Source organism: Chionomys nivalis, chromosome 2 (genome assembly GCF_950005125.1).
Source record: "Chionomys nivalis chromosome 2, mChiNiv1.1, whole genome shotgun sequence".
In the NCBI taxonomy this organism is placed as follows: Eukaryota; Metazoa; Chordata; class Mammalia; order Rodentia; family Cricetidae; genus Chionomys; species Chionomys nivalis.
In genome coordinates this window covers 74,873,467-74,899,918 of record NC_080087.1, presented here as the reverse complement: position 1 = coordinate 74,899,918, position 26,452 = coordinate 74,873,467, and the positions used below count along the sequence as shown (strand labels likewise).

At 44.3% G+C, this 26,452-nt stretch overlaps 1 protein-coding gene across 1 annotated transcript in view; it reads left to right on the top strand.

Moving 5' to 3' along the window:
- The window catches only part of Arhgap35 (Rho GTPase activating protein 35), a 116,412-nt gene that overhangs the window by 78,188 nt on the left and 11,772 nt on the right, over positions 1–26,452 (top strand). The window contains exons 4-5 of the mRNA XM_057756168.1: positions 24,017–24,094; positions 25,304–25,435. Of these exons, the coding sequence (XP_057612151.1) occupies positions 24,017–24,094; positions 25,304–25,435 (210 nt within the window). The remainder of the gene's footprint in view (positions 1–24,016; positions 24,095–25,303; positions 25,436–26,452) is intronic.

Sequence of the window (26,452 nt, the reverse complement as noted above, 5' to 3'; positions counted from 1 at the left end):
CAGCCCTTCTCTTTTTGTACGTGGGTTATGTATTTGTTTGTTGCCATTCATAAGAAGAGACCGGAAAGAATCCACCACCTGTTCTTACTCTCTCCTGACTATGGGTGGATACAGCAAGAAGGAGGCCTTCTGCAGGACAGGAGGAGGGCATCAGCACAAACTAAGTTGTCAGTTTGACCTTGAACATTCCAGCTCCACAAGTGTCAGAACGTAAATGTTGTGTTGTTTCCCAGTGCCTAGGGTATTGTTTTGGGGTCAGAAGCAAAAGGATTGCTACAGGCGTCAGAACACTTGAAGCCTCTCCTCAGCCCCAGCTCCCCAGAGCCTCAGTAAGAGATATTGTGCCTGTATGACCACAGCAGAGAACTGGGTCAGCAGGATTGGGAATTGAGGCGACAGTCAGAAGAACAAGACAAGGATGAAGATGTGAGGTGTACACTTGAGAACCCCAGGCAGAAAAAATAAAAGTACTCTTTTGTATAGTGCCAGGCTCTCAGCTGCTGAACTGGTTTGAAATGAAAGATGACTTGGGAATTGGATAATGGAACCCCACTTTTGCAAACAGAGATGGCACAAGACCTTGTGATTTCACCCTGGTTTGGGTCCTTTTGCTCTTGGCTGAAATCCTTTAGCTATTTAAGTTCAGTGACCTCCTGACAACTTAAAATACAACAAAACACAGTTTATCTTTTCACGTCAGCAGCAGTTTTGTTGAAATGAGACCTTTCTAGTGCGTGGTCCAGCACTCCTGATAAGTGCAACTACAATTGGTGTTTGTGCTTGGCATCTATTTTGCAGGTTTCAAAAACCACAACAGAGAGCCTCTTTCTTCTGTTGTGATTGTCAGGAGCCAGCATTTGGACTTTGACAGCAAGACTGTTTATGGAGCAGCCTAGTCTGTAAGAGGTCTTCACTTCTAACTGGCTGTTCTGAGAAGAGAGAAGCCTGTGTTCTCTTCTAACTAAAAGATGTTACAGGACCCTATGTCCACAAGTCTTCTGAGATGATTTTCAACATGGCCCTAGCTTATTATGTTAGAACAACGAGGTGTGTGATGATAGAGTAGGAAAAACAAAGTAGAAATTCCTGCCGTGGAATGGACTGAATAGGATTTTACTTACTGGTTTTGACAGACAAGAACTTGTCAATCCTACCACAGGCTCTCTTCTAAGTGCTGAGATTATAGGCTTGTGCCTAAGCATAGCTTCTCTGTATATGCTTGAATGCACACTATGTGCACTGTTACATGAATGTGAAGGTCAGAGAACAAATTTCAGAAATCTATTCTCACCTGTCTTACTGAGGTACAGAACTCTGATTCTACTGATGTACTATGTACTTCAGGCTAGGTGGCCTGGGAGGTACCAAAGCATTCTCCACATCTCCTCTCAAAGTAGAGGTAGACTTAGAGATGCACATTGCTGCTCATCTGGCTGTTTTTATAAGTTCTAGGGGTTTGATTTTTGTCTGTTAAGCCGTTTCCTCAGGTTCTGTATACAGTTCTTCTGGTCTGTCCCAAGCTGCCCCCTCCATACTTGCTCTTACAGTTGGCTGAGATGGGTGGTAGTGGAGGCTCTTAAGTGTTAACATTAAGTTTGCCCAGTTTGGAAAACATTACAGATGAGAAGAAAGTGGTAATAGATCTTTTAATAATAATAATAATGATTGGGTTATTTACTGTTTCAGAGGTATCTGCTCTTTTCTATCCCTTGGTTACCTTTCAGCGAACTTCTTGACAATGGTCATGTATCTCCTAATCTGGTTCATACTTTCTGTGTTTGAGGAGAGAGACTGTATTTTTAGAGTGATCTTTTTCTTTTCCTTTTTTCAAGAAAATAGAAATTGTTCTGTCACTAACATGCAGTAACCCTTCAGACCCCAGCCCCCATTTGTGGTACAGGGCATGAAGCACAAAGACTTACTAGGTAAGCTGCAGTACCGCAAATCTACATCCCAAGTCCATCTTTTTCTTTTGTAAGTACATAAAGAAAAAGGAAACCTTGCATATAGACCTAAGCATACGGAAAATGTGGAACAGCTAACTGGGAACAACCAGTAGAAGGCATCCATTCCATACATGGGCATGACTGCAAAAGTACCACAACATACATGTACAGGTCAGAGGACAACTTGAGGGAGTCAATTCTCTTCTTCAGTATTGTGGATCCCAGGAATGGAATTCAGGTCATCAAGCTTGGCAGACACCTTTATCTGCCGACTATCTCGTTGACTCAAATATGTTCACTTTATGTTTTCTTGAAGTTTTAGTTTTTGAGATAAGAACTCACTAGAGTGCCAAGCTAGGCTCAAACTTATGGACTCAAGGATCCTTCTACCTCCTTTTCCTAAGTAACTAGACTACAGGCACATGCCACGGCATCTGCCTATCCTATGTTTAACTGTTTCTAAACATTTAGGAAACACTTGTTTATTCTTAGCACTCCACGTTTAAAATGATTTTTAAAGCCAAGCATGATGTACATGTCTGTAATCCTGGCACTTGGAAGGTAGAATCAGGAATTGAAAGTTAGGCTGAATTAGGAAGTAGGGCTGTAGGCATGGTTCAGTGACAGAGTGCTTGCCTAGATCCCAGCAATAACAGGCTGTAGGCATGGCTCAGTGGTAGAACCTCCTGCTTAAAATCTACCACTGAGAGGCTGAGTGTGTAGCTTAGTTATAGAATGATTGCCTGCTCATCACTGAAAAACAGAAATCATTTCAAATGGTTCTCTCTTTTATCTTTGGGGGGTATGATTTGAGTTATTAAAGGTTTGGTTTAGAATAGATGAGGTGTTGGCTTTCTCTGTGACCTTAGATACTTGTGATCATTGTCACAAGGATGGTGGCAAGGTGATTATGTCTGTGTCAGAATACATCCAAATCTTAGCTCTGGATCTATCATTCTTTGGTTTTTGTGTGTGAAGATACTTAGTGAGTCTCTTTCGATAAAGACAGTGACTAGGACACAATTTAGCAGTCCCTAGGAGTTAGAAAACAGAAGAGGGTGATACTGGATGGAGAGTTCTTATGTTCAGATGACTATGAGAGGCCCAGAGTGTAGCAGCTCAGTATATCCTGTGAGCCACCCATTGTGGGTGCTGAGAACAATGTGCACTTTTAACTATTGGCTTATCTCTCCAAATTTCCTGTAAAGAAATTTCTACATATGCACATTCTTGTTTTTGTGTTTTTTTTTTAAATAGCAAATTGAAATGACATAATGCAGTTGTATGATGGGTTTTTTTGAGACAAACTGTGCTAATATCTCAAGCTCTCAGTTTTCTGAGTGTTAGGATTGCAGGTCTCTCCTAAGCCCATCTTATATAAGTCCCTCCTTTCTTTCCCCTGCCTTCCCTTCCTCTGCATAGTCTTTCTTTGGATGTATGAGATTATTTAATCAGCTGGCAGCTGAAAGGTATGTGTTTGTCTGTTATTACATATCATGCTGCAGCAGCTGTGTATAGCTGAGGAGACACAGGTTCTTGTGGTTAAGTCCCGTATGTATCCATCTCTGTTGACGTATGGGTATGGTCAGCTTGAGACTTCATCACCATATACCTCTGTAAAGTGCTGGGCATGTGTTACCTTACATAAAAGTCTTGGTTAAGGATCCAACCCAGTTCTTCATGTATAGCTAAGATCTGAGGATTGTAGGGTTTCCTAAGATCCTGGCTTGCCAAAATTTGGCCTTATGGTAATATTAGCATGGCGGGGGTTGGGGGGAGTTGTGACCATGTGGACAGTGTCTCTCACACCTTGAGCCCTGGAAGAATAACAGTGTATCTTAGAGCCAGCTAATACATCAAAGGGAGTTTCTGGAAAACTCTTAGCTTGATATGCTGTTCAGGGGAAAGCAATCCCCTTCACACAGTGGACAGAGCTCTAGATGGTTGCTACTGAGAAGTCCCATTCCCTCCTGCCCCTCATTCATAAGTTCTTTTTCTCCATTCTCATTCTCCTCTCATCATTCTGTCTTTGGGGGGGTGGGAGATTGCTGGGGTAGAACTCAGGGCCTTATGCATACTAGGCAAACAAGCATTCTACCACTGAGTCATATTCCAGTCCTGGTTTTTTGTTTGTTGGTTGGTTGGTTAGTTAGTGAATGTTTTGTTTTTAGTTATGTGACTGGGGTGAGCAGAGTCTGTTCATAGAGGCCAACAGTGTTGGATCCCCCTGGAGCTGAAGTTTTCTGTGGAAATCTTTGGTGAGAGAAGATTGTGATGGCCAAGCTAAAGTTTGTGAGCACGCTGTTACACATGCACTGTTGACTGTGCTTGGGCTCATGTCACGACATGCCCCAGTATAAAATGCCACATTGGACCTCACCTAAGTCCCTCATCATTCTCCTATTTTGCCTTAAATGCTCCTTAGCTGCCTTAGCAAATCTCATCTTTACCAGAGACCCTGCTCAAAGCCTACCATCCCTGTGGGAGCTGACATTGCCTTCTCTACTCTGGGCCAACTGACTGTTCTGTGTTGTATAGTCTCCATGCCCCATAAATGGGCTTGTCTCCTTTGTCTTTCAGTAAGGTTTCCTTCCCACCTTCCCTTGCCTCATAGGTAAGCCATAGCATTCTTTAAAGCTGTTTATTTTGTATCCTCATGCCCCAACACTGTGCTTTCAGTAATTTGCTTTCAAATTTTTTTTACACATTTACTTATGTATATGTGAGTGTGTACGCACATGGGGAAAGTCAGGACAGTTTGCAAGAATCCATTTTCTAGCCGGGCGGTGGTGGCGCACGCCTTTAATCCCAGCACTCGGGAGGCAGAGGCAAGCGGATCTCTGTGAGTTCGAGACCAGCCTGGTCTACAAGAGCTAGTTCCAGGACAGGCTCCAAAACCACAGAGAAACCCTGTCTCGAAAAACCAAAAAAAAAAAAAAAAAAAAAAAAAAGAATCCATTTTCTCCTCCCACCACAATGTGGGTCTTGTGTTATCAGGTTTAGTTGCAAGCTCCTTTACCAGATGAGTCATTTCACCAGTCCAGGTATTCTCATTCTCATTCTCTCTCTCTCTCTAGATTTAAAAAAGAAAGAAACAGAATATAGACAGTAGTACTCTATCCCCTTTGTTGGTTACATATCAGATATTTACATTATGATTGATAACAGTGAAATTACAGTTATGAAATAGCAGTGGATTAATTTTATGGTGGGGGATCACCACAACATGAACTATTAAAGGGTGTCAGCATTAGGAAGATTGAGAACCACTGGATTAAGGGAAAGTGAAAAAGAACTCTGAAGAGGGGTCCGGTCTCTACTTTCCCTGCCTAGATCCCAGGGATAAAACTCAAACTTACCAATTCATGTTATGGGCACCTTTACTCACTGAGCTATTTTACACAGTCCATTGTGTATTCTACCGTATCACCATTGGGATGAGATTGTTATAAATTTGATTTTTAATTTTTAGCTTTTTTTGTGAACCTGTGGCTATGGCAGATGTTCCCAGGCAATCCAGATAAACTTAAGTGTGCAGCCGTGGTTTCAAGTTCCCACTGACCGCAGCTGGAACTAGACTGACAGATGGTTATAGGGTGCTGGGATTGAATCTAGGTCCTCTGGAAGAGCATCTAGCATACCCAAACCTCTAGCCATCTCTCCGGCTCTCTTGAATAATAAACCTTGGTTCTGTTTGGATTTTTTTTTTTTTTTTTTTTTTTTTTTTTTTTTTTGAGGCATAGGCTCCATGTAACCCTTGATGGTCTGGAACGCACAGAGATCCAGCTGCCTCTGCCTCCCAGGTGCAGAAGTTGAAAGTGTATGAATATTCAGTCTTTTAAAATTGAGTCCTCTTTATCCGGTAAGATAAAGGCAGGTAAAGGCATTTGCTGCCAAGGCCTGCTCTCCTGGTTCCTTCTTCAAGACCCACATGGTGGAAGGAGAGCACCAACACTCAAGTTTTCCTCTAACTACATATGTACCATGGTGTGCACAAGTATGTACACCTACACACACTTAATAAAAGTTATAAATTAAAACAAGCCTTTTCTACGATTTGTCTTTTTTTACTATGTTTTTTGAGATAGGGTTTCTCTGTGTAGTTTTGGAGCCTGTCTTGGAAGCTTGCTCTGTAGACCAGGCTGGCCTTGTACTCACAGAGATCAGCCTGCTTCTGCCTCCCAAGTGCTGGGATTAAAGGCCTACACCACCACCGCCTGACTTTTACTTCCTTTTTATATCAAAATTATGGCTCCTAATTTTTATTTTAAAATGTACTATACAATTGATTAGTTTTAACTCAGATTTCAATTTCCTTATTTTCTCTTTCTATATCCTCTTAGTGTTTCATTTTTGCAGACTTAAAGTAGCAACTAAGAACCTGTTCTGTGCTGTTTCCATTTGGTGCTGGAGATTAAAAATGAATAGGATGATGCATAATGCCGCCGCCGCCCCCCCCCCCGGAACTCTGCCTAGGGAAACCTTAAGTAAAAAAGTGTGCTTGGATCTTCCTTTCATATGGGTTTCCATGTAGCCCAGGCTGGTCTTGAGCTTGACATGCACTGGAGAATTATCTGCCTTTAACTCCAGATTCCTGGGATTACAGGTCTATGCCACCATTTATATAGAGCTAAGGATTAGCCCTCGGATCGTATCTTAGTTAGGGTTTCTACTGCTATGAAGAGAGACTATGACCACAACAACTTTTTTGGTTTTTCAAGATGTTTTCTCTGTGTAACAGTTCTCTCTGTTCTGGAACTTGCTTTGTAGACCAGGCTGGCCTCGAACTCACTGAGATCTGCCTTCCTTTGCCTCCCAAGTACTGGCTGCAACTCTTATAAACGAAAACATTTAATTGTGGTGGCTCACTTATTTTAGTTCAGAGGTTTAGTTCATTATCATTATCACAGGAAGCAAGGCAGCATGCAGGCAGACATAGTGCTAGAAAAGGAGCTGAGAGTTCTTGGGTCTTGACTCATGAGCGAAAGGATGTGATCTGTCTCACTGAGTGAAGCTTGGGCGATGGAGGCCTCAAAGCTCACCCCATGATGACACACTTCCTCCAACAAGACCACACCTACTCCAACAAAACCACACCTCATAATAGTGCCAGTCCCTATGAGCTTATGGGGATAATTACATTCAAACCCACCACAGGTCTCCTGTATGGTAGATAATCTCAGTACTAACTGAGCCCTGTCCACAGCCCTCCTATTGCATCTTCAATTTGCCACTTTTCCACAAAGCATCTTTGCAATCTAGGAATTGCTTTGTTTGGTACATTTTAAATATTTCATAGAGGTATGTCCTCATTTCTCTTTTTCAGTAGGAGGGTCTTTGCTCTGTAACCAGACTGGCCTCAAACTCAAAATTCCTCAACTGGGATTATAGGCAGATAACGTCATCTTCAGCTCATTGAGATTTTCTTTGGTTAAAAATAATGCAGTTGAAGCTAGGAGGTAGTGGCACCTTTAATCCCAGCACTCAAGAGGCAGAGGTAGATAAATCTCTGAATTGGAAATCAGTGTGATCTGCAGAGTTGAGTTCCAGGACAGCCAGCGCTACACAATGATTATCTGTCTCAACCCCCCCCCACACACACACACACATCCAAACAAAACAAAAAAACAATAATGCAGCTGAATGTCTTTGTAACGTGTTTAGGTTTGGTGTCTTTGTATTGTTTTCCTGGGGTTGCTCAGGGCTATACAGACTCTTCCTTGGAGCCTAAGGAAGGCCACACCACCAAGAGCTAAAGGTCTATTAAAGATTTCCTTGGGGAAACCTGGCAGTCATGGTGCATGCCTTTAATCCCAGCACTCGGGAACTAGGGGCAGGCGGATCTCTGTGAGTTCGAAGCCAGCCTGTCTACAGAGCGAGTTCCAGGATAGGCTCCAAAGCAACACAGAAACCTGTCTTTAAAAAAAAAAAAAAAAAAAAAAAAAAAAAAAGTTTCTTTGGGCAAATTAATTTTTTTTCTCTCTCCAGTAAGAAGACAGGTTTTGAAAAGTTTTGGTCAGGGATGGGGCTATGTGGGAGAAGTTGCTGGCCTGCTTCATTTCATCTAGGAAATGACTCCCAGCAGCTGTCAACTTAGTCCATCCTGCTGTGTCTTCCTATTTCAGGCATCCTGAATCTGGTCTCCAGCTTTAGTCTCACTCTGTCCTTAACTTAGCATAGCTTCTTACTGAATGGTCTTATCTTTCCAGCTCCCACTTGCTGCAGCATCTTTCTAAAGTCTGTGGCGTCTATATCAACTTCCCCTGTCAGTGTTCTCCATCATCCTGGACAAAAACTGAGTCTGTTATCTTGATGTTTTCTTCATTCAGGTCACGATCAAAACTGCTGCCATTCCTCAAAAGTCCTACCTGGAATCCCTCTCTTGCCTGTCCTCCAAGCCAGAGTCCCTACTGAACCATCTATTATGCCCTATACCTTTCTCTACAAACACTATGAGCGAGACCTTTATTGTTTGTCTCCTCAATAGACTCTAAGTTCCTTAAAAGAAGAGACTGGGTTTTTATTGTTTCCTTCAAGCCAAGTGCACAAGACTCTGTAAATGATTATGAATGACTGAGTAGTGTAGAACATTCAAAAGGCCCCATCCCTTAAGAGCTACATTTAGCTATAGAAATGTGGAATATGTACATAGAAAAAGAGAAGGGGAGAGATACATTTAATACTAAGATCCTAAGCAAGGTCATAAGGTTTCAGTATCTGAGTGGGAACAAGTGCCCTATGTCTTGGGTGTTGGGTGTAAGGGAAGATTGCAAGAAGGGAGGGAGCATGCATGATACTGCTAGCTGCCAAACAGCGGAATGAAAGGAGTCAGCCTGAATAGGCTGATGGAAAACGTGGTATCCTCTAGGTGGGATCTAACAACAGAAATTCAAGACATCTGCTCCAATCTGGAAAAAGAAAACAACAAAATACTGTGTGAGGGATTGTTATTCATAATAGCCTGAGTGGTAAACACCCAACTAGCAAACCCATGCCTGATAACAAAATACAATAGCATCCATCTATACACTAGCTTGTCACTTGGCCATAAACGGAATGGAATATCTAAAATCGTCTGTGAAATAGACAAGTTAAAAAAATCAGGATGTATGCTCCCATTTACATAAAATGTCCAAAATAGGCAGACCTGTCTGTTCAGAAAGTTGTGTAGCTGCTACAAGGAGGCAGGAATTTGAAGTGTCTGCTCATGGGGACAATTTTTTATGGGCTAATAAAAGGGTTATAAAATTAATGGCTGATTTTTCTGGATATGCTGTGGGTGGAGAAAGCTGTTGTGCTATATATTTTGAATATATTGAATAAATGTTAATTGTTGGTTGATTGTAACAGTAAATGGAAGATAAATAGATACTTTCCTCTAGGATTGATCATTTTTCACTTGAGTCTATAGTTGCTTGTTTTGATTTGAGGCGGATCCTTAGAGAACAGGACTATTCAGTGTTGTTCATGTCTTGGAGCACTGGAACTGGGGAGGAAGATAATGTTGGTCTGTGTTTTTTCTTTGCTGTGATCAATACTTAAAAGAAACAGCTTAAGGGAGGAAGATTAAGGCAAATAAAGAAAACAAATAATTAGGTTTCCTGATCGTACAGGATGAGTTCACAGGCACTGACCTCTTCTTGGGGGCCTCTGATTGGATGGGGTTGGTCAGCACTTTCACCTTTCTTTATCCTCAGCGTTCTGTTGTTTTGTCCCATACAAGTTTTGTCCCATCTCTGAATGTTACAAGGTATTGCTGCTGTAGGTCTATCTTTGATTTTGCCTAAACATTTGCTAGGTAGAGTCCCCAGTGTAGTAAAGAGCAAGGGGATAGCAGATTCTCAGACCCCTGCCACCTTTCATTTGGAAGACTGATCACATGTGTTTACCTTAGTGTTTTTGGGTAGGTGTTTTGGATGAGCTTCTGGATATCTGAACCTGCAAGTCACCATGGAGATGTCATGCCCAAACACACTTACAAAATGTTTACATCCTACTGCTAATAAAAACAAGTAATGTCTCCACCTGCTAGGGCCACTACCTTGTATTAGTTACTTTTCTCATTGATGCCGCAGAAGCAATTTTAGGAGGGAAAGGATTATTGTGGCTCACAGTTTGAAGACATGGTGAGAAGTGTAACTTGACTGGTTATATTATGTCCAGTGCTGACACCCAGCTTGCCTTTTACATTTCTCCTTGGGATAGTGCCATCCACATCCACAGTGAATCTTCTCAACCTCCATTAAGCCTGTCTGGAAACACAAACATGCCCAGAGGCCTGTCTCCTAAGTGATAATAAATTCAGTCAAGCTGGCAATGAAGGTGAACCTTTATACTATCTGGCCAAAGTGTTTGTGAAATACCCACCATGTGGTTCAGCGTAGACAAAGATCCTTGCCTTCAAAGGTAAAGAGCATAGTGTTGTAAAGAGATCAATGAAACCCCCAGAGGGAGGGGTCGGGGTTACTAAGCCTATGAATTGTAGAAGGGAGGCTTAATGGAGTTCCAGTCAACCTGCTGTGGGCCCATGTTACCAAAACCAACCTCTACTAGTGCTGGGTGCCATTCCCTGCACCTGCATCCATTCTAAGGTATAGTCAGTGGCCAATTATACTGACAACAAACATGGATAGTGCGGACCAGAAGCTGTTTGAGCAGAGTTCCAGGTTCACTCTTGGCTTTACTTCCCACATCTCACCTCCATGTTACAGAATGAAAACGAGTATCTGTACAGACTTTCCTCTGGCAGTGTTGGAATCTGAAGATGGCTTTAGTTTATCTTCCCTCAGTAGCACACTCCTGTTTCGCATGATCTTGGGAAATAGATGTCCAGCATTATGGAGCACTTGAGAGAGTGGTGCACAGTTCAGAAGAGACCAACCCCATTTTTCCTGGAACTAGTCTCCAAAAATTTCCACCAAGCTATGAAATGGAAAATAGCTGCTAAGAATTTAGACATGCAAATATTTTCAGCTCTATAACAGAGCAAACTACAGTGTCGCCCTGATGGGGGACAGCAGGACAAAAGGCCAACTCTTGCCTGAACTGACTCCTCCCAGCTGTTAGTGAACTCCCAGATTGCCCAATCCAGTTAGGAAATGCACTTTATTTGGACCTAGCACACAGCACAGCACCTTTGGTGAACAAGGTGCCAGTGCAGCATCTACGGGCAACGTCGCCATAGTGGCTCTGAGCGAGTTCCTCCATTTCTCTGGTTCCCATTTCCTTTACTATTGTATGAGACAAAAATAGCACCTATGGACATTCAAGGGGCAGCACACGACAAGTGCTGATTTGGAGTTCACCTGCCAGGCTCTGGGTTTCCTGATTCTCATTCTGTCCTCCTCACATCCCTGAGTGCTATCACCTCTACTGCCCTAGTGGGAAAACCAGATCCAGGAAGAGGAAGTCCAGACTTGGAACTCAAACCCAGAGGCATTGTCCTCCTAACCTTCCATGATTTGGATTATCAGAGGCCAGAGAAGACATATTAGGTAGAGCCCTGGAGCCTTACAGGAAAGTAGAATCAGGCCAGGTAGGACTGGACTCTGTTCCCGGCACCCAACTCCTCTGTGCTTGAAGGCCCGCCTCCTACAAGTGTCCAGTACCACTTCCAGCTCTGACAGCATAATGTCACCCACTGCATACCTGCAGTTCTGACTCTACCTCCCAGAGTTAACAGGAAATTTCCAGAGCATTTAGAAGTACCAGGCACCTGTTCCATCACCCTGCCCAGCCTCTCCTCAGTATTTCTATATCCTATATCTTGGAGGTGGTCTTCTTCCAACCCCTGAGGAGAACCCACAAGGCCATGACCTGAAGCTAAAAATGCACTGAGAGGAGCCCGGTCCTCATCAGCATAGTCTTTTTTCCTTGTAGATCTTTTCCCTCACAGATTGGCTATACATGAGCTAATCTCCCATGAGCTGGACAGTGTCAGTTTCAAAGCTGCACTAATCCCTTTTTACCATAGAAAACAAAAATTAGAGTCCTTTGGGCAATAGCTGCCCACAGCATCATTACAAACCTTCCTTCTGTGCTTTGAGCTAATGGGACTGTGATGTAGTCTTGGGCTAGACAGAGCTCTATCTAACCCAGGAAGCCTCTACACTGGGTACAGCATAGCTGCTTGGGAGACCTCAAGAAAAGTTGCTTATCAGATCTGTGCTCTGGAGCTGCTTCTCATGGGGCTCCTTGCCTTAGAGATGCCTCCAAATGCACTGTGTTCTATAGTAGGTGAGTACACCAACAGGCCCACTGCAGGTGATCACCTGTTGTGTCCTTTTCATTGCTAATAAGATGTTAGAGTATAAGGTGTGTAGTTTCATACACTGTAGTTGGAGGGGTCTGTGTGAGTTAATATCACTACTTCTTGTTCTAGGTTGCTTTTATTTTGGCCTTTGCATACCTGTTCCTCATCACCTTCCTGTTTCTCTGTTTCCTTGTAAGTGAAGCAAACACAAGTCAACTTGCATTCCAAAAATTCTTCACTGCCACACATCCAGGTGGTCAGCTCGCCAGCTCTTGCATGTTCCAGATAAGTGAAATTCATTTAGCTTGTGATTCTGCCTTCTAAAGGATTTCCTCAGGACCCGGTGCCCTTCATGATCAGAACAGCGTGCCCTGGCATACTGCCCAGAGAGCCCAGCAGCCAAAGAGAAGTCGAGCGTGTCTCACCAAGTAACCCTGCCTTCCATCCAAGACAGAAATAGTCTGGGTGTCAGCCCAAGTCCCTAACATAGTTCCAACAGGCCCACTCTGCCTGGCTGACTTGACTGTTCTGGCCCTCTATGTATTGGGGAAGATCAGAAAGACAGGCTACTCTGCCCTGAGTGAACAGAACTTGTTCCATACAAGACAAGCAGGGTCGTAGGGACAGCAGGCTGTCCTGTGTGACTGTCCCTTCATAGACCTGGCCTACTGTCCCATCTAGTTGGGACCTGGAGGACTCCTTTGGCTTTGGCTCTTGACCTGTATCTGTCTATCCCTTTCTCTCATCTCTCTATCTTACTTTGATGGAGTGTCACACCACCAACTCCCACTTGAACTTTCTAGGAACTAAAGGTTTGGTGTCCTTCTAGTCTTGATGATGGCAGTGTGAGGGTGCTGACAGGTACTGCCACCCTACAATATGCCATTCCTGGATCCTGAGTGCACCACTCTTGCAAGCAGGGCACAATGCTCATGTTCTATAGACAACCTAGGCACAGTAGCCCTAGCACAGAGATCTTTTTAGTTTCTCACTTTTCAGATACTTCAGATACAGACCTGAGGTGAGACTGTAGGCAGTTGGGAGGCCTACTGACTAAGCCAAGAAACCTCATCTGCAACAGGCCCTATTTCTCCCTTTAAGGCCAGTAAAAATGTTGAAGACCCACATAGGGAAGACTGAGTGGATGAAAGGGGCCAAGAGGACAAGAACTTAGGTAAACTCTCAGCAGTACCACCTGTTATGTGACGTCCCAGATACAAACAAGCCATGGCCCTGTGTGAATAAGTAAAGAAATAAACAGGATGGAGAGCAGAAAATGGCAGCTGTAATGAACTAATGAAGACCTTAAATTTAGGGAGGCAGTAAGGCTTTAGGGAAAGGTGGAGGCTGCACATATATACAGGAGAGATGGTGACTGATGCCACTGCTGCCCACTATCTCCCCTCTCCCCCGTTGCCCCAGAAATTCTGCATGTCAACCCCTCTCTCCTCTCACAGCTTCTAAACCTTTTCTAGGTGCTAGAGCATGCTGAACACAGCCATCGGAGAGCACTGGTGGCTTTTGTGGACTGTGGGGACCCAGGGCCCATCACTTAACAGATAACCAGTATATGACAACTTGTAGACATTGCTTGGTGCTGTGCAGGAAGAGTGGTGTGTGACCTGGGCTGTCGGCTTCTCTCCTGCTGTGCTCGTTTTCTTGCTCTGGGACTATGGACACTTGCAAGGGTCTGTGCAGAGGATATAGGAAGTGTTGGCTCTTGTTTGACCCCAGGGTTGATAAGTGCTGCACCTTGGAGGTGATGTAGCAGAGAACTTTTTTTTTTTTTTTTTATGTCTAGCCACAAAGAGTTAACTGAAGTGTCTGCAGGAGCATAGAAAAGGTCGTGAACGTTGGAGTAAAGTCTGGTGACAGCATCCCTCCTCCGGCCACACATAGACAAGGGGTTTGTTTTTGTTTTTGCTTTGTTTTGTCTTTTGGATGATTTTTGTTTGGTTAGTTGATTTTGTTTTTGTTTGTTTGTTGATGGCAGAGCCTGGGACCTGCTTTTGTCCCAGAGGCTTCTGATTATGAAAAGCACTCCTTAGAGACCAGGACTGTGATTGGCGACTTTGATTCCTTTCATGGGCCACTATGTATAAAGAACCCCTACCCTCCTTGCAGCATTGGAGAAGTGTGCCTGTGACCTCAAGGTACTTTTTCACCTAGCTTCTCTGGAGAGTTTGGCATCCTGTGTAGAGGCCATGACAGTGATGTAGTGACTCACTCCAGCCAGGCTCTAGGAAACTGTGATTTTGACAGCTCTTTGTTCAGCCATTAGGTCCCTAGCTCCATTCATGACCACACTGGCACCACCCCTGAACCTCTAGGCTCATGAGTATGCTGATTAGGAGTCACTTAGAGTGAGAGGACACCTCATATCCTTGACAGGAGGGCTCTCTGAACTATCCTAGCTAGGAATTTTCATTCCTGCTCCTCAGAGAGAAAATGTGCTTGCCTCCACTGTGGGTTATACCCATCTTTCACACTGCTGGCCTGTTCCCTTGGACATCAGGGGAATACAGGGCTTGTGTTTCATTAAGAACCACATCCAAAAGCCTTTCTTCACAGTTCATAACAAGCTCAGCCAGATGCACCCAAACTGGGTAAGGACTGTGTGTCTTCTCTTCCATATTCCTCTGCTCTTACTTCTCAGCCCTGGGATTGATGGCATGCTGTGCAGAGGAACTGGGGCACTGGAAATGCATAACCACACTGCCTTCAGTGCAGCTACTATGAGGCTTGTCATAATACAGTGTGTGTAGCAATTTGTCAAAGAGTATGTCAGTGGTATTGGCAGAAGGAACATAGCTCGAAAGGACAACTGACAGGGGCCCTGGAGGGGCTGAACATCTCAGGTTGCACAGCAGGCAAAAAGGCAGTGGAGAACATAGAAAAGGTTTAATGGGATTTCTGCTGATCTTTTGAGGACTGTAGCAGGAAGCTTCTAAAGCAGAACTGGCTTGGGAGAGTGGGTTTCTAGGAGCACCAATTCCCCTTAGGTACAGATGAATCCCTAAAGTAGAAGTGGAGAAGGGATTCCTGGTAGCCATCGGAGTGTGGACCTTTTTGAATATAGCATGATGCCTCTGTTCCATCAGTTGAAATACACCCAGATTAGGGTCACATCACAGCTCTGCGGCCTTGGACAAACAGCCTGGCCTCTCTGAGCATTCTTTTGCTCTGAAAAAATGAGAATAAAAATAATGTCTAAGTTATGTGTGGTAACACTTATCTATTATCCCAGCATTTAAAAGTTAGAGGCAGCAGGATCAGAAATTTAAGGTCATCCTCTGCTACATAAAAAAATTAAAGCTAGCTTGGGCTACATGAGACCCTTTAAAAAAAATAAAAATAAAAATCTGCTACTACTTTGTGCTTCCTCATTCATGGGCCCACAGACAGATCCCACTCCACCACAGTGAAACATGAACCAAAGGAAAACCTTCCTGCCTTACAAACCAGTGACAACAGTAGTAGTGTATGTCAGAATTATTGGTAGGACTTGGCATTCTGCTTCTAGTTAAGAGCTTGGTATAGTGTCTGACCCATAGTGGGGTTTCACCTGAAAGTTGGATTATTATTGCCATTTTAACTGTGGTTATTATTGACATTTTGATAGCATTTCAGTATGCCTTTGATTTATATAATCTTAATATTCACACTTTTTTTTCCCTCTTGAGAAAGGGTTTCACTATGTAGCCCTGGCTATCCTGGATCTGACTCTAGACCAAACTGGCCATGGACTCACAGAGATTCATCTGCCTCTGCCTCCCGAGTGCTGGGATTAAAGGCATGCACCACCATCACCCACCTAGGTACCGAGTGTTTCTAAGTGCTTTTTGCTGTTTCAAAATGCAGGCCATGCCTATAGGCAGATTCTGGGGCTTGGAGACTAGAGAGATGACTTGGTGATTTGCTGCTTTGGCAGAATGTTGAAGGGAGCTGCGGGCTGCGTTCCTGCCACCCAACTCCCGGCCGCCTGGCTAGCTTATGCCCCAAAATAACAACACACAAATTGTATTCTTTTAAACACTGCTTGGCCCATTAGCTCTAGCCTTACTGGCTAATTCTCATATCCCGATCAACCCATCTCTAATAATCTGTGTAGCACCAGTCTTACCGGGAAAGATTCAGCATGTCTGACCTGCCGGCTTGCTTCATCGCGGCTGCCCTGGAGAGCAGCGGCATGACATCTGAGCTCACTTCCTCTTCCTCCCAGCATTCTGTTCTGTTTACTCTGCCTATCAAAATTCTGCCCTATCAGATGGGCCAAGGCAGTTTCTTTATTGACCAATGAAATCCCACATCAGCAGAAGACCTGGGTTCAGTCCCCAGCATTCAGATGATGTCTCAAAACCATCTGTAATATCAGTTCCAGGGATCTGACTCCATCTCCCAGACCAAGAGTGTTGTACATATATGGTACACAGATGTGTGCAGGCAAACACTCATACACATAAATAATTTTTAAATAATTAAAAAAAAATAAAACATGGGCTACAAAGTCAGAGTCACAGTATGTAAGTAATCCTAGCACTTGGAAAGTAGTGGCAGGGGGATCAGGAGTTCAAGATCAGCCATCAGCAAAACAGCAAATTTTTCGCTGATGAAAAGGGGCCATTCTGCCGGGCGGTGGTGGCGCATGCCTTTAATCCCAGCACTCAGGAGGCAGAGTCAGGCGGATCTCTGTGAGTTCGAGACTAGCCTGGTCTACAAGAGCTAGTTCCAGGACAGGCTCCAAAACCACAGAGAAACCCTGTCTCGAAAAACCAAAAAAAAAAGAAAGAAAGAAAAAAAGAAAAGGGGCCATTCATAGCCAAAGTAGCTTGGAGCAAGCCTAAAACCTCTGTAAAGTAACTTGCCTGTCATGTGCATGCTTAGTAAGCTAATGGTGTCACACTTGGACAGGCTGTTTGTCCAAGGCCACAGAGCTGGGATGTGACCCAGTTAAACAGACAGTCTGGTATACATGAGAACCTGTCTCCGAAAGCAAAAAAGAATGCACATTATAGAAGCAGCTAGATGGAGGAACTCAGGAGGTAGGACTCAGTATTGTGCCCTTGCACACCTGCTAGTGCTACATACATTAGGATAATAGACATTCCAAACACCAAGTGACAGCCAAGATGTCACTAAACACAAACCACTCTACTGAGATAGAGCCTGTACCTTCAGTGCCCAAAGAAGGGGATACAACACTTTTGCTCTTGGTTTTGACCCAACCCTTACCACCCCATACACTGTTTGGTGAGGGGATGGCAGTGCACAGCAGATCCTCTACAGGAGTTACAACTGTAGCAGACTGAGCATGTATCTCAAAGGAAGAGCTGTTCTGCCCCCAGAGAGCCAATCCTCAGGAAAGCCCACTGTTGCTTGCTGTCCATCCTGTCTAAGTAGAGTGGTTTAAAATATGCTAACAGCATCAGTTACTTTAAAAAAAGAGAGAGAGAGAGAGAGAGAAAGCTAAAGTGCTGATTTTTTTTTTTATATCCAAATATAGAAAGTAAAAACATAAGCAACTCCAAGTTTGTCTCGGAGGAAGTATTGATTCGCTGTTAAAAAGGAAATCCAAAGAACTGAGTGGTAGGTTGTGCAGGAACAGTGGCGTGGCCTTACTTAAGGACCTTACTTACAGAGGGACTTCTAGCCAAAAGTGCTGCCAGTGGTGAAAAAAAAGTTCATTTGGATATTAAAAATTTGCCCAGAAAGCTGGGCATGGTGGTATATGCCTCCTTTAACCCCTACACTCTGGAGTCAGAGGCAGTTGGATCTCTGTGAGTTCCATGCTAGCCAAGGCTATGTAGAAAACCCCTGTGTTGGGATGAGAGGGGAGTTAGGCCAAGAGCCAATTTTCCCCCTCAGGTTTTAGGCTCCTGTATGACAATATGCCGCTGGCCTCTCTCAGGAACTAGATAGTTGAAGAGTGAAAAGGGGCCATTCATAGCCAAACTAGCTTGGAGCAAGCCTAAAACCTCTGTAAAGTAACTTGCCTGTCATGTGCATGCTTAGTAAGCTAATGGTGTCACACTTGGTCATAGCCAAAAGGACAAAAAGCAATAGTAATTTCTTACTGAAAGAAGGAATAGATCTTGCTTTTCTCTGTTTTGTAGTCTGGACAGTAGTCAAGACAGGCTCCCACTATGTAGATCAGGCTGGCCTCAAACTCCTGGAGATCTGTCTGTCTCTGGAGTGCTGAGTTGAAAGGTGCACGTCACCACACCTGGCTTGGGTGTGTGGGTGTTGCCAACCATGGTTAAATTCAGTGGTGAGATTGCTTAAGTGATGATTAAGAATATGTGCTGCTTTTCCAGAGGCTTGGTTTCCAGCACTCAAATTGGATGGCTCAGAACTATTCATAACTCCAGCTCTAGGGGACCCAATACCTGGCCTTGGGTCCTTAGGTCACCTACATTCTTATGCACACAAATACACAATTTAAAGTTATATATGTTTTTATTTTTATTTTTTTTTAAAGCAGCCACAGCATTTCCTGAACAAGCTTTATTCCTAAAGCATCTTTTGTTTTGCCTGTATTGCCCTTTGGTTTCATTGATACTCATGGAATTTAGGTAGTGGCCACTTTCTAGAGCCACATTTAGAACTGTGTTGTTCCCCTGAAAAGCAAACCAGGGCATTGGAGTCTGTCTGTTCTATACAAGCCCCCTCTCCTGCTCTTGATGCTGGCTACATTTCAAAAACTGGAGAGCCAGAGTATATTAAAATACCCAACTGAAATGGTAGAGTACAACAGGGTTAATGAAGATCATGTCTGTAAAAGCTTTCCACCTTGTATATGCTACTTCATCTGTTAACCTCAGTGTTCCCGTCTGGTGGAACTGGTGGCAGCCTGCCTTAAGGAGTTATTGTGAGAACTGTACAGATGTATAACCAGCACTGAGCACCCAGGCCTCATTCTGTGTGAGCACTTAGCACATGGTTCATTATTGTGATTATTGTTGGGTACCACCTCCCTGGGCAAGATACTAATCTTAAACAGCATCCCAGTCAGATGCTTATCCACTAAGGAGGGAAATAAAAAATTTTGGGCCATTTAAATGACATCCATGGCTATTAATAGTTACTTTATGTATTGAGAGAATATTTACCATCCTGTATTTTCCATTCTTAGTCATATCTCTGCTCCCTAGAGCCATTGGAACATGACAGTTGTATATGGCAGTTGTTCAGATACTTGAAAATAGTGATGTAGGCCACTCTGTTATTTCGTGTGTGTACACGAATGCACAACTTACTCAGGCAGAAGTCATAGGTTTAACACATCAGGTGTCTTTCTCACTTAGCTCTCATTTTTTGAGATTAGGTCTCACTGAATCTGGAACTTGCTGGTTTAGCTAGATTTGCTGTATAGCCAGCCCCCAGGATCCACCTCTCTTCAGCCCCCAGAGAAAATGCTTGAAACCAATAGAGATATTTAAAAGAGGGAAGGCTGCTGGGTGAGATGGGCTATAATATAGAAGGATTCTTTGGAGACTTATGATAGGCAGGGTGCCTCAATCTCCATTTCTCTGATTAAGACAATGCATTCCAGCCACTACTAGTAAGAATTCTGCTGGCAGGTGTGAGCCACTGTAGAATTTTCTGTTTGTTTGTGATGCCCCTGGTATTCCCTGCTGGATTCTGGTATGTATGCCTGGGACTCTGCTCAGTCCTCTCTGTTCTGTGTGGTCTCAGCTCCTTGTCAAGTGGCCGTACTCTGTACAGCATCTGGGTCTCCACCCATTTGCCAGCCCACTGGTCACTTTTAGCCATCATGATAGGCACAGTCAGCTTTCAGTGCTGTTTGTTTTTAATTGATTCTAAGTGGTAGGTTGTAATAAATTATGCTCACTAGGCTAATGATACCTTTCCTAAATTATGCCGTGGCGTTGGGTACAACAGCAGCAGGATTGCTATTTTAAAATGAGGTTTGGTAAAACAAACAGGCAGGCCGCTTACAGGAAATGCTGAGCTGATGATTAATTGATGTTCTGGAGCTAGCTTCTTATTCTCAGATGTGCTGCCCCTGTGATGATCCTGCAGTGAAGCTGCAGCCCACACCCTGGTTCCTTTCCAGAGAGCCAATGTGTGCTTTCTTTTCTGCCCTCTTGTGCAGAGGATGGGGATGCCTGACCCAATGGAGGCTGCAGGCTCCTAATACAGTGCCAAAAGTGCCTTCCCATCCTGGGACATATGACTCCATCGTGTCGCCATGTTAAGAGGGCTAATATTTAGGGACAAGGAGGAGAGTTTAGAAAATTATTTCAGACTAGTTCATGAAAACTGGACACTGCTGGCACATACCGGGGCTTGTCAATGTTATCTAGTTCTACCTGTATACTTGTGATGTGTCATCTAAGGTGTGAAATGGGTAGAAAGTTAAATGTGTCTGAGGACATCTTTAAGTCATTGAAGAATGAATGGCATGTTTTTATAATCCCTGTATGGTGGAGGCAAAAAAATAACCATGAGCTCAAGGCCAGCCTGGGCCACTTAGTGAGACATCATCGTTGTTGGCAACGGCAGCATTAACATTGTTTTTTGAAAAAACTGTAGCTGTAGCTCAGTTGGTAGGGATTTTGTCTAGCATGTATAAGACCTGTGGTGACACAGCAAGTTTGATTGTCAGCACTCACACCATGTGGCTCACAACTTCAGAGGACCTGATGTCTCTGACCTCCAAGGACACCTGCACTCACATGCGCATACCCATACACAAGAATACAAGTTTTTGTTTGTTTAGTTTTCTTGTTTGTGTTGGTGGTGGTAATGGTTTTTCAAGACAGGATTTCTCTGTGCAGCCTTGGCTGTCCTGGAACTCACTCTATAGACCCAGCTGATATCCGCCGGCCTTAGCCTCCCAAGTGCTGGGATTAAATGTGTGCGCTACCATGCCCATCTCAATGTTGTTTTTGATTCCTGTCTTAATTTCACACCATGTCCAGAGTCTTTGATGGTCCTGCAAATGGGGGAGGAGTTTTCTTTAAATTCCTTACATCAGGAACCAAATAGGTGGCCCCAACCTTGGCTGTGAACTAAAACAGCATATCTACAAAAGAAAAGGTGATGGTGTTTGCATCATAAATCTGAAGAGGGCCTGAGAGAAGCTCTGATGTCATCATCATATCTAAGAGCGGTGGCCACTCCAAGTCCTTGGTTTACCAGATCTAAGCAGCCTTCAGGAACTTAAGGAAGTCATGACTTCTGGTGGTGACAGATCCCAGGGCTGACTGCCAGCCCCTCACTGAGGCATCTTACATCAATCTGCCTACCATCACTGTGTGACTCAGATTCTCCTGCTGTGTGGATGTTGCTATTCCATGCAACAAGAGTGCTCACTCAGTGGGTCTGATATGGTGGTTGATGGGCCCAGAAGTTTTGCACATGTGTGGCACTATCTCCCATGAGTACCATCTCTGCGGGGATGCTGAAGAAGTTGAGAAGGAAGAACAAGCAGAACTGAGAAAAGCTATGACCAAGGGAAGGATGTCTGGTCGAATGAACCACACCAGCTCTTCAGCTCGCATACTGATCTGATGCTGTACGGGTGCCTCTTGCCACTGAGGACTGATCTGGAACTCGCATTGCTCAGGCCACTAAATAAGTTAAAACAACCACTTGAGCTGTTCTGCAGACACTTGAACAAAAGAAAGGAAGATGGATGGAAAAAAATTTTCTTTTTTTAAAAAAAAGTAACAGGAAAGGGGGTAGGAAAAGGAACATTATTTAATCCTCAAAGACCTCTCTCAAGTGCAAAATGAGAAGCACCAGAGGGAAATCCTAAGTGTGAATAGTAAGAAATAAACCTAGGTACCAGGCATTGGTGGTACACGCCTTTAATCCCAGCACTTAGGAGGCAGAAGCAGGAGGGTCTTTGCGAGTTCGAAGCTAGATTGGTCTACAAGAGTTAGTTACAGGACATCTAGGACTGTTAACACAGAAAAACCTTATCTCGAAAATAAACAAAAAAGAGAAGCAAGCCTAGGCTGTGGTGTGGTGTGGGGGTGCTTTATGGTAGAATACTTGACCGGGGGCAGTTTCTCCCCACCACTGCAGAAACACCGCTTAAGGCTTTCTACCAGTGAAAGCCTAGGAGAACCTAAACTAGGATGGCTCTGTTTCTAGAGTCATTGTGTATAGTGGGATCTAGCAACTGAGGTGAGGCACACTGCGCCTTCCTTTCTGCTTTCTGTGCCTCTGGCACTGGGACAGAAGCCCAATCATAGTGGCAAGTGCTCTAGCACTGAACCACTTCTAGCCCTTTTTATTTATTTTGTTGGGTGTGGACTTAAGTGTTTCTTCTTCCACCAAGTGGGTTTTTGAGATTAAACTCAGTCTGTCACCAGGTCGTGGTGATGGACGCCTTTAAATTTCATCACTTGGGATGCAGAGGGAGGAGGATCTCTGGGTTCGAGGACAGCTAGGACTACACAGAGAAACCCTGTCTCAAAGAAAGAAAAAACTTCAAACCATCAACCTTGGCAATGCCTTTGCCTGCTGAGCTGTCTCACCAAGCCCTATTTTGGCTTTCTTTTCTTTTTTTTTTTTTTTTTTTTTTCGAGACAGGGTCTCTCTGTGGCTTTGGAGCCTATCCTGGAACCAGCTCTTGTAGACCAGGCTGGTCTCGAAACTCACAGAGATTCACCTGCCTCTGCCTCCCAAGTGGTGGGATTAAAGCATGTGCCACCACCGCCCGGCTCCTATTTTGGCTTTCTGAAACAGTATCTCACTCTCATGCATGGAGACCTGGAACTCATTATGTATTCCTGACTGGCCTTAAATTTACTATGATCCTTCTACCTTCTAGGAGCATAGGTGTGTACTACCATGCCTGGCTTTTTTTTATCTTTATTTTTTAACAGAAAAACACTCAGGCTGGAGAAACAGCTTAGCAGTTAAGAACATTGGCTGCTCTTTCAAAGGACGTAAGTTTAAGTTCAGGCAGTTCACAACTACCTATAATTCCAGCTCCAGGGCATCCAATAGCCTCTTCTGTATGCTATAGGTACTGCACTCATGTGACATGTACACATATACAAAACTAAGTTGTGCTTTTTGGGGGTTTTTTTGTTTTTAGATAAAAGTAAAGGAACTGGAGAGATGACTCAGCACTTAAGAGCACTGACTACTCTTCCAAAGGAGAACCTGGGTTCAATATTCCAGCACTGTTTTTCTGGCCTTCATTGGCACCAGGCATATACCCAGGAAAAATTCTCATGCATACAAGTTTTCATTTTTAGTAAAATACTGTAAACAACTACATTAAAATGTGGGACTGGAGAGATGGCTCAGTGGTTAAGAGCACTGGTTGCTCTTCTAGAGGTCCTGAGTTCAATTCCCGGCAACCACATGGTGGCTCTCAATCATCTGTAATGAGACATAACAAATAAAAAAATCTTTTTTAAAAAAAGTGTAAACATTTTTTTAAAAAATGTGGGCAGTGTTGGTGGGGTGTTGTTATACACTAGACACTCAGAAAGCAAAGGCAGGTGGATCTCTGGAGTTTGAGGCTAGCCTGGTCTGTATATCAGGTTCCAGCAAGTGCTAAGCCAAATGTAGAAGCAAACACAGTTCTAGCACTTGGAAACTGGAAGCAAGAAGATGAGGAGTTCAGGGCCAGCCTGAACTACATGAGCCCTTACCTTTAAAGTAAAAGGAGGGTGGGACCCAGTACTGTGGTATTTTAAGTGAAGCATCAGCAGGAAAGCACTGCTAGCTCTGTTTCTCTGTTGTAGTGGGAACCTTGTGACCTCCTCAGTCAGCCCCTGTCCTGCTCTCCAACTCTGGTTCATGGGACCTGCTTATTCTTTCTCCACAGGACTGAGCACTGAGGGCATCTACCGGGTCAGTGGGAACAAGTCAGAAATGGAAAGTCTGCAAAGACAGTTCGATCAAGGTGAGTCACAGCCTGGCTGTGCATAACTAGTCCAAAGCAGATGCCATGGCTTGATTGCCAACAGGGCCTGGGTACTCCTGGCTCAGAGACAGAGGCCACATGTGCCTCCCTCCCCCTGCCGTGGGATACCAGGTCTGTCAGCATACTGTCCCTGCCAAGGCTTTCTTTTCCCATTGCCATCCACAGCCACCATTAGAGGTTTCCCTGGCCCTGACTCACTTCTGGAAGGGCCTTGTCTCCCTGAGTTGGACCCAGGGATAGTAGCATTTGAAGTAATGATCCAATACTTTTTGACAGACCAGAGATGTCTATATCAACCACAAAATGGCCCTGTGGGGGAGAAAGTGAAGCAACATTTCAAGATAACTGAGGCACTGGGCTTAGACATCTTAGTCACACCAGCTTTGGGTGTGACTAACCTGCTCCTAAGTTGTGAGAGGCTTTCAGCTAGGGACTCAGCTCTTAATGGGAGAAGTGCCCACGCTGAATGCCAAGCCATGCTGCTAGGCCAGCAGAACAGTGAATACTCTACTCTCAACTTTTAGCAGCCAGATAGGGAAAGTGGGTTACATGTAGGAGGGCCAGCTTCTGGAACAGCCAGCTCGCCTGCTGCTGTCAGGAGCCACTTGAAAGTGATGCCTTATAACCATGTGCCACTATTTGAACATCAGGAGTATATTCTTCGTTGGGCAGGCGTCACATAGTACACTTACAATAAGCCACATGGAATTTTCTTAGAGGACCTTTGCTGACCAGCATGGTTTTGTGGTACATGACTGTACCTGTAAGAATCTGAACAGCTGGTAGTCCAGAAAGGGACACTTGCTGGCCATCTGTAACAAGTCCTACACAGTGAGGCTAGAAAGAGAAGGAAAATGGGAAAATGAGGAGAGGGTTCAGTGAAGTTATGGGCTGGGAAGAACCAGGGGAATGGAAATGGGGAATTCTTCCTCCCTTCATCAGGATCTGAATGAGACAGTGACCACATGGCTGGCAGAAAGGGAAGTAAGGTGGGGGGAGCTGAAGCTCATCAGATGAGCAGGTAGCCGGGGGGACTAGAGGAAATCTCTCCAGTCATGTCTGTGAACCCAGGCTGCCAGCTCCTCTGTAGTCTGTGCCCTGGGCAACATCTAGAAGCCTTTCTGTGACCTTTCTGGTGGCTTCTGGTAACCTAGATGGGTCTGGTCTCACTTCTTGACTTGCTTTCAGACCACAATCTGGACCTGGCAGAGAAAGATTTCACTGTGAACACTGTGGCGGGGGCCATGAAGAGCTTCTTCTCAGAGCTACCAGACCCCCTAGTACCATACAGCATGCAGATTGACCTGGTGGAAGCACACAGTGAGTACAGCAGCTGGAGAGAGACTCCAGACAGCCCTGCCTTTTTGACAGAAACACTTTTCTGAGTGTTCCCCCAGGGCAGCTGCAGGTCCCCAAATTTGTCATCTGACTTGGATGCCATCCCTGTCCCTCTGCTATGGCTGACTCTCCATGTCTGCCCTTAGTTTGCTCCTTGGGGTAAAGCTGAAACTTCTGTTCTAAAGCAGATTATCCTGGACCCTTTCCTTCTGCCTCATATAAGGCGGCAAACCCATCATCTGAGGCCATACGTCTGGAAAGATGACTCAGTGTTTAAGAGCACATGGGCTGCTATTCCAGAGGACCCAGGTTCAGTTCTAGTACCTATATGATGGCTCACAACCATCCATATCTGAAATCTAACACTCTCTTGTGACTTTTTCTTTCTCTCTCTCTCTCTCTTTTTTTGGTTTTTCGAGACAGGGTCTCTCTGTAGCTTTGGAGCCTGTCCTGGAACTAGCTCTTGTAGACCAGGCTGGCCTCGAACTCACAGAGATCCATCTGCCTCTGCCTCCCAAGTGCTGGGATTAAAGACGTGCGCCACCACCGCCTGGCTCTCTTGTGACTTCTAAGAGTGCCACGTATACATGTACTGCACAAACATGAATGCAGGCAAAACACACAAAATAAAATTAATAAATCTAAAAAATTTTAAGAGAAGAAAATTACTGAGGGTTGGAGGAAGGATGGTGAAGGTTACCTCCAGTGGCCTTAGCCAGAGGATCACAGGGCTCTGCAGCATATAAGTAACTCCAGGATTTTTTGTTGTTTGTTTGAGGTAATGCCTTAGGTATTCCAGGGTGCCCTCAAACTTCTTATCATGCTGCTTCTACCTCCCATAGACTGACATTATGGTATGTGCTACCATACCTGACTTAGTACCTCTAGTTTTAATGGCAGTCTTTAGGGTAGCGGTTCTCTACTTGTGGTTCACGACCCTTTTAGGGGGTCAAACAACCCTTTCATGAGGTTCCCATATCAGATATTTACGTGACAGTT